Source organism: Podarcis raffonei, chromosome 5 (genome assembly GCF_027172205.1).
Source record: "Podarcis raffonei isolate rPodRaf1 chromosome 5, rPodRaf1.pri, whole genome shotgun sequence".
Lineage (NCBI taxonomy): Eukaryota > Metazoa > Chordata > Lepidosauria > Squamata > Lacertidae > Podarcis > Podarcis raffonei.
In genome coordinates, this window is record NC_070606.1 from 38390855 (window position 1) to 38404129 (window position 13275).

At 39.7% G+C, this 13275-nt stretch overlaps 1 protein-coding gene across 2 annotated transcripts in view; it reads left to right on the forward strand.

Moving 5' to 3' along the window:
• The window catches only part of TBC1D12 (TBC1 domain family member 12), a 46794-nt gene that overhangs the window by 25641 nt on the left and 7878 nt on the right, over positions 1-13275 (forward strand). For both annotated transcript variants that reach the window (XM_053388702.1, XM_053388701.1), the window contains 6 exons: positions 5159-5274; positions 5782-5864; positions 8283-8400; positions 8941-9047; positions 10038-10118; positions 12085-12179. In XM_053388702.1, the coding sequence (XP_053244677.1) occupies positions 5159-5274; positions 5782-5864; positions 8283-8400; positions 8941-9047; positions 10038-10118; positions 12085-12179 (600 nt within the window). The remainder of the gene's footprint in view (positions 1-5158; positions 5275-5781; positions 5865-8282; positions 8401-8940; positions 9048-10037; positions 10119-12084; positions 12180-13275) is intronic.

The following is a 13275-nucleotide window of genomic DNA, read 5'->3' on the forward strand; positions in this document are numbered from 1 at the left end:
AAGTAGTATGTATTTGAAAAGCCGATTTTCAGGCCATCTTGACTAATGAGTCATTTAGATGTTATTTCCTCTTTCAACCATTTAATCCCCTAGTTTCTAACTATTCATTTGTTTAGTAGCTTTGAATAGGGAACAGCCTGCAGTAAGAATATTGGCATTTGAATGGGGTCATGTCAGATAGGAGTCCTATTTTCTCCTCTTCGTCAAATACACTACTAGATCAAAGTGTCAGGATCCCCATCTGTTAGTAACATAATTGGACACATGCTGAGAGAATAAAAGAATATTTTGGCAGATGTAAAAGAGCTCAGATTGTTGGAGCTAGTCCCTTTCCTCCCTTTTCTTTCTGTTTATCTTGGTTATGTTAAGCATGCTTTTCTGCCTTTAAAATATTTGAGTGCCTTTCTTTGAATTATTATTATTATTTGCTTGTTAAGGCCTTAAGGGTTAAAAAAGCGCAAATGTTAACCCTAAAAAAATGGAACACCCTTTCCCCATCCTCTGTGTGTTTTGTTGCTGTGGGGATGGGGGTGGAGTGGGAGGAAGGATGGCGTTGAGTTTCAGTGCCTTGTGAATCCTGACACTTGAATCTATTGGAACTTGATCATCAGTAGCACTGAAATGATATTGTTTTCTTTAGAGAGAGTGGAAATGCTGATAGGCTGACTCTGCTTCCTCATCTTTCATTCTCTCCAATTTCCCTTTCTTGGGGTAATTGTATGTCTGTTGCCATATCTACTGCCATTCACACTCTGCTTTTTCAAATTCCTTTAAACCTCTTTATAAGGCTTGCTTTTTAATATCTTCTGAGTTGCCTTTGCTATAATGTATCAGCAACTCCTCTCTCTGATGCAAATTCCTGAACTTAAAAAGGTGCACCTCTATACACTGGCTTTGACACTTGATGTATTTTTAGGACCCAGGTTATTCTGTAATTTTAAGTTGTTTTAAACTGTTTTTAAACATTGTGCTTTTATTATTGTAACCCACCTTGGAACAACAACAACAAGCTAATCCTTAGGTTTGGAGTTCTTATTTGTTTGTGGCAAGGTAGACTTGTCAAGAACAATGAAGCACTTGGGTTTCAGTTTGATGAATATAGCATGTAGTGGATTGTGCACTTCATTTGAACACAGTCTTTGTTTCATATCCCACAGAATGATGCTACTTACAGCAAGGGGACGGGGGGAGTGAGTGACATGGTGCCTCTACCAGAGATTGTCTAAAATACACTTTCATAACACTATGACAAAGGGTTTTCTTCTTTGCTTCCTACAGTTATCTTGGGATCTCCATTTATAGATTATCCTGGTTCAATTTATTGGGTGGATGGTCGGAATGATCAAGAGACAGAGTTGGAGAACTCTGCTCAGTTGGCTGGGTATCTGCAATCTGATGCTAGGAATCTATTTTTTTCTTCAGTGCAAGGACCAGGAATAGTATTTTATCAGGCATCTGAATCTTACAAAGCACACACATTTTTTAAAGAGTGTTGCTGCCTGAAAGCTTATGATTTACTAGACATACCACCAGAGGAAAAAGCGATGGAGCAGGGAATATGTATAGAACTATCAGATGTTTAAAGTTCTAATGAAGGAAAATTCCCAACCCAGTAAGGTATTATTGGAGTCGGGGCGCTTTAAGATCAGCCTTCCCCAACCTGGTGCCCACCAGTGGTCATGCAAGCTGGGACTGATGGGAGCTTTAAATATATGGAGGGCACTAGGTTCGGGAACACTGCTTAGGATGCTGTCACATGATTCTCAACTGAACATTTGGGGCAGCATCACACATTATTCAGTGATTACCCTGTTACACTAGTGTTTCTCCCTGAAAACATATAACGTGTGAATGATATGCTTTAAACCGATGCATTACATATTTTTTGGAGCTGTCATAATAGTCTGATATGGTTAATAACTGGTGCACTCCAGATATGTTGGGCCACAACTCCCATCAGTTCCCACCAGCATGACCAAAGTCAGGAATGATGGAACTATTATAGTCCAAGTATCTAGAGGCCATCAGGTTGGGAAAAGCTCCCCTAAGGGTAGGAATAGTCAGTTTCTTGCCATGCATGGTTATCTTCATAAGAAACACTGAATTTCATCTCTCTGATATTCCTTCCATACCTCATATTATGTCAAATAAGGTTTGTCAATTGGCAATCCAGAAACTCAATGTTAGGAACATACAGTAGTTATTTTATTTTTACTTTTAGTCCATGCACATGAAGTAGCCTCTTGAAATGATTGCTACGCAGACAGTTGAGGTTCATGAACATATTTGATATCTCCTTGGCTGGTGTTTATAGCCAAGAACAAGTCACAAGGCAACAGTGTTAACTTTAATTTTACACAGTCAGAATACACACAATTGCTCAAACGGCAAAGCATTCAAACAAGCTTGCTTTCAGTTTGTCACATCACAAAATAAACAAGGAGTTAAGTGTTCAGAGTCTTGCATCCCTTCCTTGCCCTTTATGCATTCAGTACTGACACAAGGAAACTTGTGTCCAAAATGGCATTCTTAATTGATTTTCTATCTTACAGACAGTAGCAATTGTCAAGAAATTGCTGTGTGCAGGAGGTACCTGTCTCAGCTAGCCTATCTAAAAGTGCTTTAGCAAAGGCTGAGTGTAGCTGGTGTTTGCACTGTGCAGGCACAGAAACTGGTATTGGGTCCAGAATTCAGTAGCCTGATAATTTCTAGTCTTTGTGGCTGGGAAGATAAACTTGGAAATATTGTGGGTAGTGCCTGGTAAAAATTAAAACAACAACAAACAAAACAAATGAGGCAGGGTAGGGTTTCTAGGGCAGGGCTTCTAATGGTCACAGGGTGAAGCTTTATTGTACTGAAGAGTTTCCTGCCACTATCTATGATTAGCAGACATTTAAGCAGAGTGAGCAAACAGAATTTATGCAGGGTGCAGATCTTGCATTATCTTGGCACAAACCTTTTACCAGTATAAAGTATACACAGCCCTAAATGACTAATAAGCCTGGCAAGCATCTATACTTTTATGTGTTCACTGGCACAACACTTATCTTTTTTGCACTCCATTGCATAACTTATAAAAATGTATTTATTGCTTCTAACATTCTCTGAATAGATGCTTTTCACAGCCTCTTAATTTGACCTTCTGAAAATGTCCAAAGGTCAGTTACCTTTCCCATGTCTGGAGGACTGTAGCTCCCATTAATGGGTCTGTTGAAGTCTTCTAGCCCTTGTAGTTGTGAAGACAAGCTTGGAAATATTATGGGTAGTGGCTGGTAAGGCCAGCCATGTTTGGCAGAATTGAATCTTGCTGATTCTAGTGAGTAGGTTCATCCCTAATAATTGAGATTAGGATACCTGCTACATCTGAAATATGTAAATTATATTTCTGAATATTTATGTTAGGCTGAAAAATCATCTGTGCAGTTGCCATAAATGTATTTAACGTAGTGCCAAAAACATGGTAATGTAAATGGTGTGGCCTTTTCATTTATGTTGTAGCCGTCCCAGCAGCATTCTCTAAAGCAATAATAATGCTGTGGGTTGATGCCAAATAAGTGCTGCAGTCTATACAACCCTGTCGCTGCATCAGGCAGGGAACCCCTCTTTTAGCTGTCTGACCAAACCATAACTGATGAATTTGATGCCACAGTAACTTGCCATGGTTGGATGCTTTAAATGAAGTGGTATTCTTGTTCTCCAGCCAACATGCTTGCAAAAGCGAAGCCACAAGCCTCCTATGCCTTGCTCCGATCCTGAATGCTAGCAAACGGTGTCCAAAATAGCCAAACACCTTTTAAAAGGTGGCACCAAACTTTTATTATGTTATGAAAACTCATCCTCTGTTAGGCCCTCATATAGTATTGATATTTTGGCAGAAGGGATTTCTGAATAGTTGAGGGGTTTGGGGGGTTGGTTGGGTTTTTTTACATTTTAGGTGTACCAAATTAATTAAGGAGCTTTATCTGGTTGGCCACAGTCAGAACAGGATGCTGGACTTAATGACCTTTGGTCTGATCCAGGAGGGCTCTTAGGTTCTAGCCATGCATTTTAAAGGCGAAGATAAAGTTTTCATGAGAAAATTAGCGTGCTTGCTTTGTACTTCTTGGTGCATATAATTTTTACCTCTATAGCTGCTGCAAATCCAGTTATTTAGAACAGCATATTTTTTCAGTTAAACTGATTTGTTGCTTTTTATGTTTTGAAATGGGCTAGGTCTGTGGAATTTAGCAGTGTATTTGAGATATTTTTAATGGGGGGGGGGGATTTGATTCAGTATGTAGCAGTATTTTGCCCTGATTTCCTTTATACTAAAGAGTGGCCAAACCTCTAGTGTAGTCGTTACTGCAAAACCACTGTGGGTACAGTTCTTTGATACAAACCTTTTAGATTGTGGTTTGGCCACAATTAATGTTTCACCTCACTTTTTAATACAATCAGCAAGAATGTGTGTTGGTGAGGAAGAAACATATGCTTTATAATTATTTTCTGTATAATCAACCTAAGTTGATCAACATTTTTATCTGATAGCAGGGTGGTGGTATACATTCAGATTACCATACTACTGACAACTGAGATAGTAAAGACAGTGGCTTCGTCAGACATGGTTTATCATTACAGGAATGAGCCCATAGTAAGCCTTGTGCTTGTGGACTTTCCCGTCCCCCTTCTGTCCTTCCTGTGTGATTGGGAAGAGCAGTTCAAATGCACTTACTTCTGTTTTACACTAATCACAGTTAAGTGTTATGTCTAAACCAGGACAAACTTAACTATGGTTAGTTGAAACTTGTGAACTTCAAACCATAACGGTAAACCGTAGTTTAGCACTAGGTTACATCAGAATGGGACCAGAAACTTTCAATAAGTAGCAGATTATTCCTCTTGTCTTGCTTCCTCCTTTTATATGGATTTGCCACACGCTGTAATTTGCAGAACATTTACTCTTTTAGCTTGTGTTGGTTACAACACGATTACTAGATGCAGTGTCTTTCGCTCTGTCCTGAGTCTCAAGCTGATACTGTGCATGGCTGCTAGCAATATTCATCGGACTCTGAAGTTGTCGTTACCTAGGCGACTTATAGCTTCATTGATGGAAGCTTAAACTGTTGCCATGTATCCCATCTGTGGATCAACTAAAATTATATCATTCAATCTTGTTTAGGAGTATGAAGCACGAACAGGAAAAACATGTAAACCTGTACCCCAAGCGACAAGACGTAGACACTTTGAATTTGAGCCACTTTCAACTACTGCTCTTATTTTGGAGGATCGACCATCGTAAGTCGCTACGAGTTCTTTTGAAAGCAGACTATCAGTTTCATGTCAAAGCAGGTTGTTATGTCCAAAGTTATGCCTGGAAGGATTTGCCTACCTCCTCCTGAAGATCATATCAAAATTTAATGTTGGTTTTTGTGGTGCACAGAAATGTTCATTCAGGTAGCCCTTCAGATACCCTTGCCCTAAGTTGTAAATGACTTCCTAGATCCATCCCAGCAACTTGAATTATGTCCGGAAACAAACGATGAAGGTTTGTACTATAAATATTGTATAATGTGGGTCAGTCTTACCTTTTCCCTTATTTATAGTCTGCCTGCCTCCTGAGATATTGGGCATAAATCTTTGCTTCAGTAAGGTAATTATGGTATCTTGCACGGCTCAGACGGGAAGGTCCTATTGGGAGTAAGCAGAGTGGAATAATTTATTCCCTTGTATAGGAAATGAAACAAAACAGAACTTTTTAATTTGATTCATTTAGCCTTACCTTTGCTTATGTTTTCCCCCCAGGAACCTTCCTGCAAAATCTGTAGAAGAGGCTTTACGTCACAGACAAGAATATGATGAAATGGTGGCAGAAGCAAAAAAGAGAGGTATGGCTAGTGTAATGGGAATTGGGGTTGCTTATGCGTAAAACTCCAAACTGCTCCAAGCGGGTTGTATAGCTAAACCTTTCCCTGGTTTGACAGCGCCTTACAACGCGACTGTCTTAATCACTGGCAGAATCCGTCAGTGGGCGTTTCCTGAACTTCTTCCAGCATAAAAATTCCTTGACAGCCAGTCTCCGCCTAGCTTCTCTGCGCGGAAGCCTTCTGCGCAGAGTAGGCGTGCCAAGCGGAGGTCCTGCGCTCTCCCCACTGATCTCACTGGAAGAGTCTCGGAGCCTTCCCTCCGAAGTACTCTCAGCCTCCCCTTTCTTCCTGGTGTCACCTTGTTTTCCTTCCCCAGCGGAAGCTCTCTCTCTCCCCTTGCTAGTTCCCTCCCCTGCATCCTCGGAGCGACTTCCCTCTCCGCTAATCTCTGATGTCAGTTCCCTGACAGCTAGTCTTACTGTTCATAATGCTATTTTCTAAAAATGAAAATGTGGGAATATAAAAAATAGAATGCAAATTATCCTGGACTAAAAGAAAACTCTTCTTTCTTTCTTTTAACACAGAGGTACAGTCTTAAAATGAAGTTAATTTGTCCTTCAAAGTATGGCTGCAATTTTAACACTTTAGCACACTCTGTGTGGAACTGAAACTTTCACATTTGTTTCATTCATTGCTTTGTACTTGGGATTCTGAAGACAGATATTCATTAATGCTTTTTGAGTGTACACACACAGCACGCACAGCTAGATATTTCTCTCTAACACACACAACACATCTATTTCACTGTTACACTCACCTCTGCAGCTTAACATGGCAGAAAAAGCCAAAGCAGTAGCCTGGTAGCTTGTGTTCCGCTGCAGAGAGTCACAGTTTAGATATGTGCCATTTATGTATGTTACGCTGTTGAACTGGTATACAATGCAGTTAGTGTATATGGAAATGCAGGTGATCACTGCCTTTTCAGCTTCAGCAGCCTTCAGCAGATGGCGTTTAGTGGATTCTATCCTCAACCTAAAACCTGTTGTCATCCTGCACCAAGACTGTGTACAAGTTAAAAGACTTTAGGCCTTGACCTTACAAAAGATACATTTCCTTATCTACCCCTCGGAGCTCGTGCCAGTGTTGAAACCATAACGCTGTGCGTGTTTATTAATGTTTGTGCATAACTTTCTTATACCCTTGCAAGTGCTTACCCATGATAGCAATAGATTAGCACTCCAGCGTCAATTAAAATATTTTCTCAAAGGCAACTTGCTTCTTATGTTGGCTTGTCAGTGCAGTCAGCAATTTGTTTTAACAGCCTGTCAAATAGAATTGCTTTTTTTCTTACATGAATTGGACCCTTTACGTAAGGGAAAGTACGCAGGTGACATGTAGGTTGTACAGTGTGGTATACACACTTTTTACATAAAACCTGCAGAACTCATGACCTACCTTGCCAAATACAACCCACCAGCCTTGTATTGTGGTGGGTACTTGGAAGACCTACCCCTCCTATTCTCCCTCCTATTCTCCCTGTCCCAAGCAGGCAGTAGCACCACAAAGGTTTCAGTGAACCCCTCTGGCTTAATTGGGTTTGGGGTGAGAAATTATAGAGGTCACTCATACCTGTGTAAAAAAACCAGTAATATTTGAAACAGTCCTGAAAGCAAGGCAGATTTCCATGAGCTTCCTGCATTGCACAGGGTTGAACTACATGACCCTTGGGATCTCTTCCAACTCTTCCAATTCACTAAATAACACAAATTCTAACGTGATAAAGGAAAATACAGGATTGGACACTGAAACAACTGACTTGCTGTTGTGTTTCATCTTTGCCTCTATATACTGATGGTATCTGAGAAGGTGGATTTTTTTTTGGGGGGGGGGTAAATGTTGGAGTTGGAAATGTAATCTCTTACTTAAAAAATGATAATCTTTGTTACTCCAGTCATTCTGCTTGGAATCAGTAATATTGCTTCTGCTCCAAACTGCTGGCTCTCTCTAATTTCCCTTAGAACTCACTATTACATTACTCTCCCAGCTTTCTGAGATTTAATTAGTCATCCAATAACATCTGTCCTAATTTGGCTTGTCATGGTTCATGCAACAAGTGGTTTCTTACAAAGTTCCTCTAGAACCGCTTATTCAAACATTATTTGAGAGGTTGGTTAGTCAGTGTACAGCCCTACTTCCTCTTGCTAGATATACACAATTGCAGACATCCACTGTGTCTTGCAAACTTGGAAGAGGAAATGAGGAAATAGACAGTATTGGGAGATTCATATTTCTGTCGAGAGCTAATCTCAACAGCACCGATATGCAATAAATTTGGCAGTTGACTTAATCTGCAGAATGTAACCCCCAGAACATTTTTTAAATGTTGATTTTAAAATTACATTTTAAAATTAAAATTACTGAATATTCTGGATTTAATAGAAATTAAGGACGCACATAGAAGGAAGAAAATAATGAAAGAACGCTTCAAGCAAGAGGAGAACATCGCTAGCGCTATGGTGATTTGGGTCAATGAAATACTGCCTAATTGGGAAACCATGTAAGTATAGATGACTTTGTAACATCAGGAGCCTTTTTACTGATGCTTGTTAGCTGCTATGGAAGCCCTTTTGACTGAAGAGCAGGATGAAAATGCATTAAATATAAGCTTCACAGGCTTTTATATCCCTCAGAAGCCTTGAATGTTTTTCTTTCTGTTCTCAAACATGTATTTGGGCTCATGATAGTCTACAATTACTTTTTCTATTCAGTAATCTCTTTAATAATTTTTTGTTATTAGCAGTTTGCCTAAATGCTCACCCTGTGTGAAGTTGCAGTCTTCCAGGGCAGGGGGTTCCCCTGGGTGTGGTGGCATCTAGGAGAAACCATAAGGCACTGTTGGCTTAGATGGGATAAAGCTGTGTCAATAGCCCTCTCAGGTGACCTGGCTTCTATAAGGGAAAACACTTGACTTTCCACTATATGGAGCCAAAGTTTGCTGATGTTCTTTGCTTCTGGGGCAACCTGGAAATGCCAGGAATAGCAGCTAAATTACCTGTACTTACCAAAACAAAAAAAAACCCATCTTCTCTTTTTTTAGGCGTTCTACAAGGAGAGTTCGAGAATTGTGGTGGCAAGGGTTACCTCCAAGTGTTCGTGGGAAAGTGTGGAGTCTTGCTGTAGGAAATGAACTGAATATTACTCCTGGTATGTGTTCTAAACATGCAAACTCTTATCTCAGTAGGATGGTGGTCTCAAGAAATAACCCAACATTTCTTCCACTGAGTTTGTAATAGCTTTTATTGATGCAGAAAGAAGTTGCTTTTAGAAGAGATTAATTTATGCCATAGAAGTTCAAAAATGTATCTATTTTGCTTCACCCAGGAGAGGTAAACTGGCACAGTCTCCCAATACCAGTTTTAAATTGAAGCCATTTAAAGATGATAATGAAAGGGACAACTTTTTCTAGCTGTCAAATACTTTTCAAAAAGCTAGAGCTTGTTAATGGTTTTGTTGGGTGGGGGAGAAGACAGCCTTTAAATAATGGGACTTGACTAAATATTTTAGTTCAAGAGACTGTTTTTAATATGCAAGAAGACTCACTCTTTTTAGGAAGAGATCACTTGGTTAGTAGATTTTAGCATGTTTCAGTTTCATCTCTTTCAAGAAAGATCAGTATAGCTGGTTTAAGAACTGGAACAACGTAAAGATTCTAACAGTTCACAAATCTTTGTATGGAGCATGCCTAGATCTCTATGTACTTGTTTGGACAATCACGTCTTGGATTAATACCCAGATACACGAAGGAGCATTTTAGCTGAGCATGAAGCCCTTTTACATGAGTTTCCATTAACAATTGTTTCCTGGTTAATCTTAACTAGGAATATATGTTCAACAGTTCTGGAATATGAAGCCATGGTTTGAAGTTGGTTAAATTTTGTTAATGGAGTACCTAGTGGTTTGTTTGTGTGTGCAACGGGGGATATACAAGCAGCCAAAAGGCTTGTTCATGTCTCAAGCTAAAACTAAATTCAGGGAAGCTGTCCCGAGTCAGTGGCTGGATATTACACAGTATGATTTCCCTCTCTGCTTTTTATAACTAAAATGCATATAATAAAAAACAGGATTACTGTGAAAATTGTATAGTTCTTATCTGTAAATTTGCCCTTTGGCTCCATTTTGCTGTCTGTTTTGCAGAACTCTATGAAATCTTCTTATCTAGAGCCAAGGAACGATGGAAGAGTTTTGGGGAGATGGGTGCTGAGAATGATGCAGAAGGTAGGTTACAATGATACCCGTTACTGCTTTTACATTCTTCTAAGTAGAATGCACATGATTAGCCAAATGACACATTCAGAAATATAGCGCAGGCTTTTTGGGACTAGATCGTTCATCGTAGGATCAAACGTTTGATACTTGCACATAGAAAGCTAACATTATCATCAGCTAACATCTACAGTTTGATGTGGTATAGTTCTGAGCAAGTTGAATCCCAAACAGATTTCTGAATTTGTTCATCATGTTGTTTGGAGATTCAAACACAGTAGCAGATACCTTAAAATTGTCTGCTTGTTGAAATGAGGGTTTCCTTCAGAGAATATTATACTGTTATGATCCAGTGGATTTGTCATAAATACTGAAGCTGGAAGAGCTTAATAAAAGTAGGTTTTGTAGGGAGGATACCAATTTATCAAACAGAACTGGCAATATCAGTTCAGAGTAAGTCTGGTCATTTGTGATCCAACCTTATGAGCAGTACAAAATTAGAGGGGTGAGGGAGAAGCCCTTTTCCAATATAAACGTATGACGTGATGATATCTTAGCATGCTTGCTTGGGAAGTAGAGTATGTCTCTAAAGAGGTCTGAAACCTGATTTCATTTTTGGGGAATAAGCCCTTCAGGAACAATAGATGGATGAGGGAATATAGTGTTGTGCTGAAGAGTCTCTTTGCTCTATGGGCCCCAGCTCTTTGTGCTGGAGAGCAGGCTGCTGTCAGCCTGGAAGAGCTGGCCTAGAAACTACCATGCTTGCAGAATAAACAGGAGCACAAACTGGGTAACTTAGGTCTTTGGCTTGAATAGTGGAACACTCCATAAGGAGTGGAAAACAACTGAGACTTCAGGATGTAACCCTGGAAAGGGGAGTTTTAAAATAAATGATGATAATGCCCAAATCACAAGTCAAGTGCTGAAGGCTACTGAGAAAGGATGGAGAAAGAATAGGACAAGTGGCCACAAGCCCAAATTGCACAACTGTGTTCTAGTTGAAGGGAGAAGGTAGAGGCAGAGCAAGGATTAGAGAGAGAGGAAGAAGAAGCAAGCAAAAAAACCAGGCAGAAAGGGAGGAAGAGAATTAATGAAAGTGAGGTTTTTTTCCCTATCACAGAAGAAGGACTGGTGAGAAGGATCCTTGGTGGAGTAAAGTAAAAATACAGGACACAGTAGAGCTTTTACTGCGCAGTAAAGCTTTTACCAACCCAGAATGAGTTGGGCACTGTGTCTGCTTGCAGGGCTGCTCTCAGGAGATATCCTTTCCCCAGAATCCTAAAAACAATTAGTTTTGTAAAATTGAAACAGGAAGTCTGTTGAAAGGTATTTTCCAGAGGAACAAAAAGGGTGGATATGCTTTGGCTGTTTTCTGAAACGGGGAATGAATGGTGTGGTTCCATTGTGTCAAAAGGGCATGGGGATCTTCGTATTGCCAGTTTAATGAGTAGCAGGGTATTGTCCAAATTTAAATTAGGATGCAGTTACTTTTGACTCGGCAAGCCCAAGAAGTCTGTAGCTCCTGGACATTTAGGGTTAGGAACTCTCTTTCCTAGGTCAAGAGAGAGTAGTGCACAGTCCAGATAGTCTGACATCCTTGTCCTGGGTTGCCGAGCCCTTGCCAACTATAGGATGGAAATTCTGAGACAAAATGGAGGTGAGGGGACAAAATGGGAGGACTGTGGCAACACATCTGTGCCTGCTTGAGTTAAACCATTTTTTAAATCACCTCTTAAAACCTTTTTTTATTTTTACAGTGGTATACCAAACACGACTCATAGGTTAAAATGATAGTTGAATGAAATAGTTGTTCTCTACACCTTTTCCTGCTTTCTGTAAATTAAGTTAGTATTTTCTTAATTTCTGATTGGAAGTAATAGTCAGACTACGTAGAAGATGGCCATAGTCTTACGTTACTGTATAAATAACTCTACAGACATATACATATATTAAAATCTGCATGCTTTAATCTCTGTAGATGCTGGAGTATCAGTTGCTGATCGGGAGGCTAGTTTGGAGCTAATAAAATTGGATATATCACGCACATTTCCATCCCTCTATATTTTTCAGAAGGTAAAATGTTTTTGACTTTGTTCAGTTACAAACATGTTAAACATGAGGTCATTTTCCCCGCTGTGGCTGATTTTCTTTTAAAAAAATAAAAATCTGTCAATGAAAGGTTGTTTTTTTAAAAAATGGAATTTTCTGCCATGGATTCATGCAGCTGAAGAATTCCATGCTACATTAACAGTAGTGTGACTCAAAAATAATTTGAAAAGGCACTTGTGTGTCAGGTATTAACTCTATAACTTCAGCTTCTTGGCATGGTACTTAGAGGGACTGTTTTATCTGACCAGGTTAGCAAATGTTCTGTCTATGCATCTGTTTCCCTGCAGTCGAATAGTTAGATCTTTGACTTGCTTTACGTGCTTGCAAGGGTGGAGTGTGGGAGGGAACAAAGCAGCTATAGCAAGCAAGCTAAAATTCATTTTCCAGGCTGGTGAGTGCTGGGGTTTGGGGAGAGGTTGATTGATGTGTCCAACTAAAGCAATAGAATGTAAAAGCAGCTTGCAAACCTTGTTGCCTTTATTCACTGAGCAAACATAGCAGGTCTTACGGGACTTAAGCCATTGTTTCTGGGGGGTGGGGCATAACTGCAAACAAAAGATCACCTGGTCAGCTAGACTTTATGCTTGCTCACCACTGCCAACTGGGAAGGTAAGCCAGTTCCACGGCTGTTCAAATAACAATATTCTGGCAGAAGTACAAGCGTACAAATCTGCAAGTGTTAAGTGTTTGGCTTTTTAAAAACATGAAAAAATGGCATCTTACTATACTTACAAAACAGATTTCAGAGAACTGTTTGATAGTATATCAAATAACTAAATGAATGGTGTAGTATAAGGGGAAAAATATACTCACCCGCCTCCCTTTTCATATATATGTCAGACCTCTGCATATGTTTTAATAGAAAAACGACAATGCCTGCACCTTTTAACATTTGTGGACTTGGAATTTTGGTATTGGCATTCCAGTCTATAATGCCACGTAAGAAGAAGCCCCTATACAAAGTTTTTTATATACCGTATTTTTCGCCCTATAGGGCGCACCGGCCCATAGGGCGCACCTAGGTTTTTTTTGGGGGGGGGGGAAATAAAGAAAAAAAATT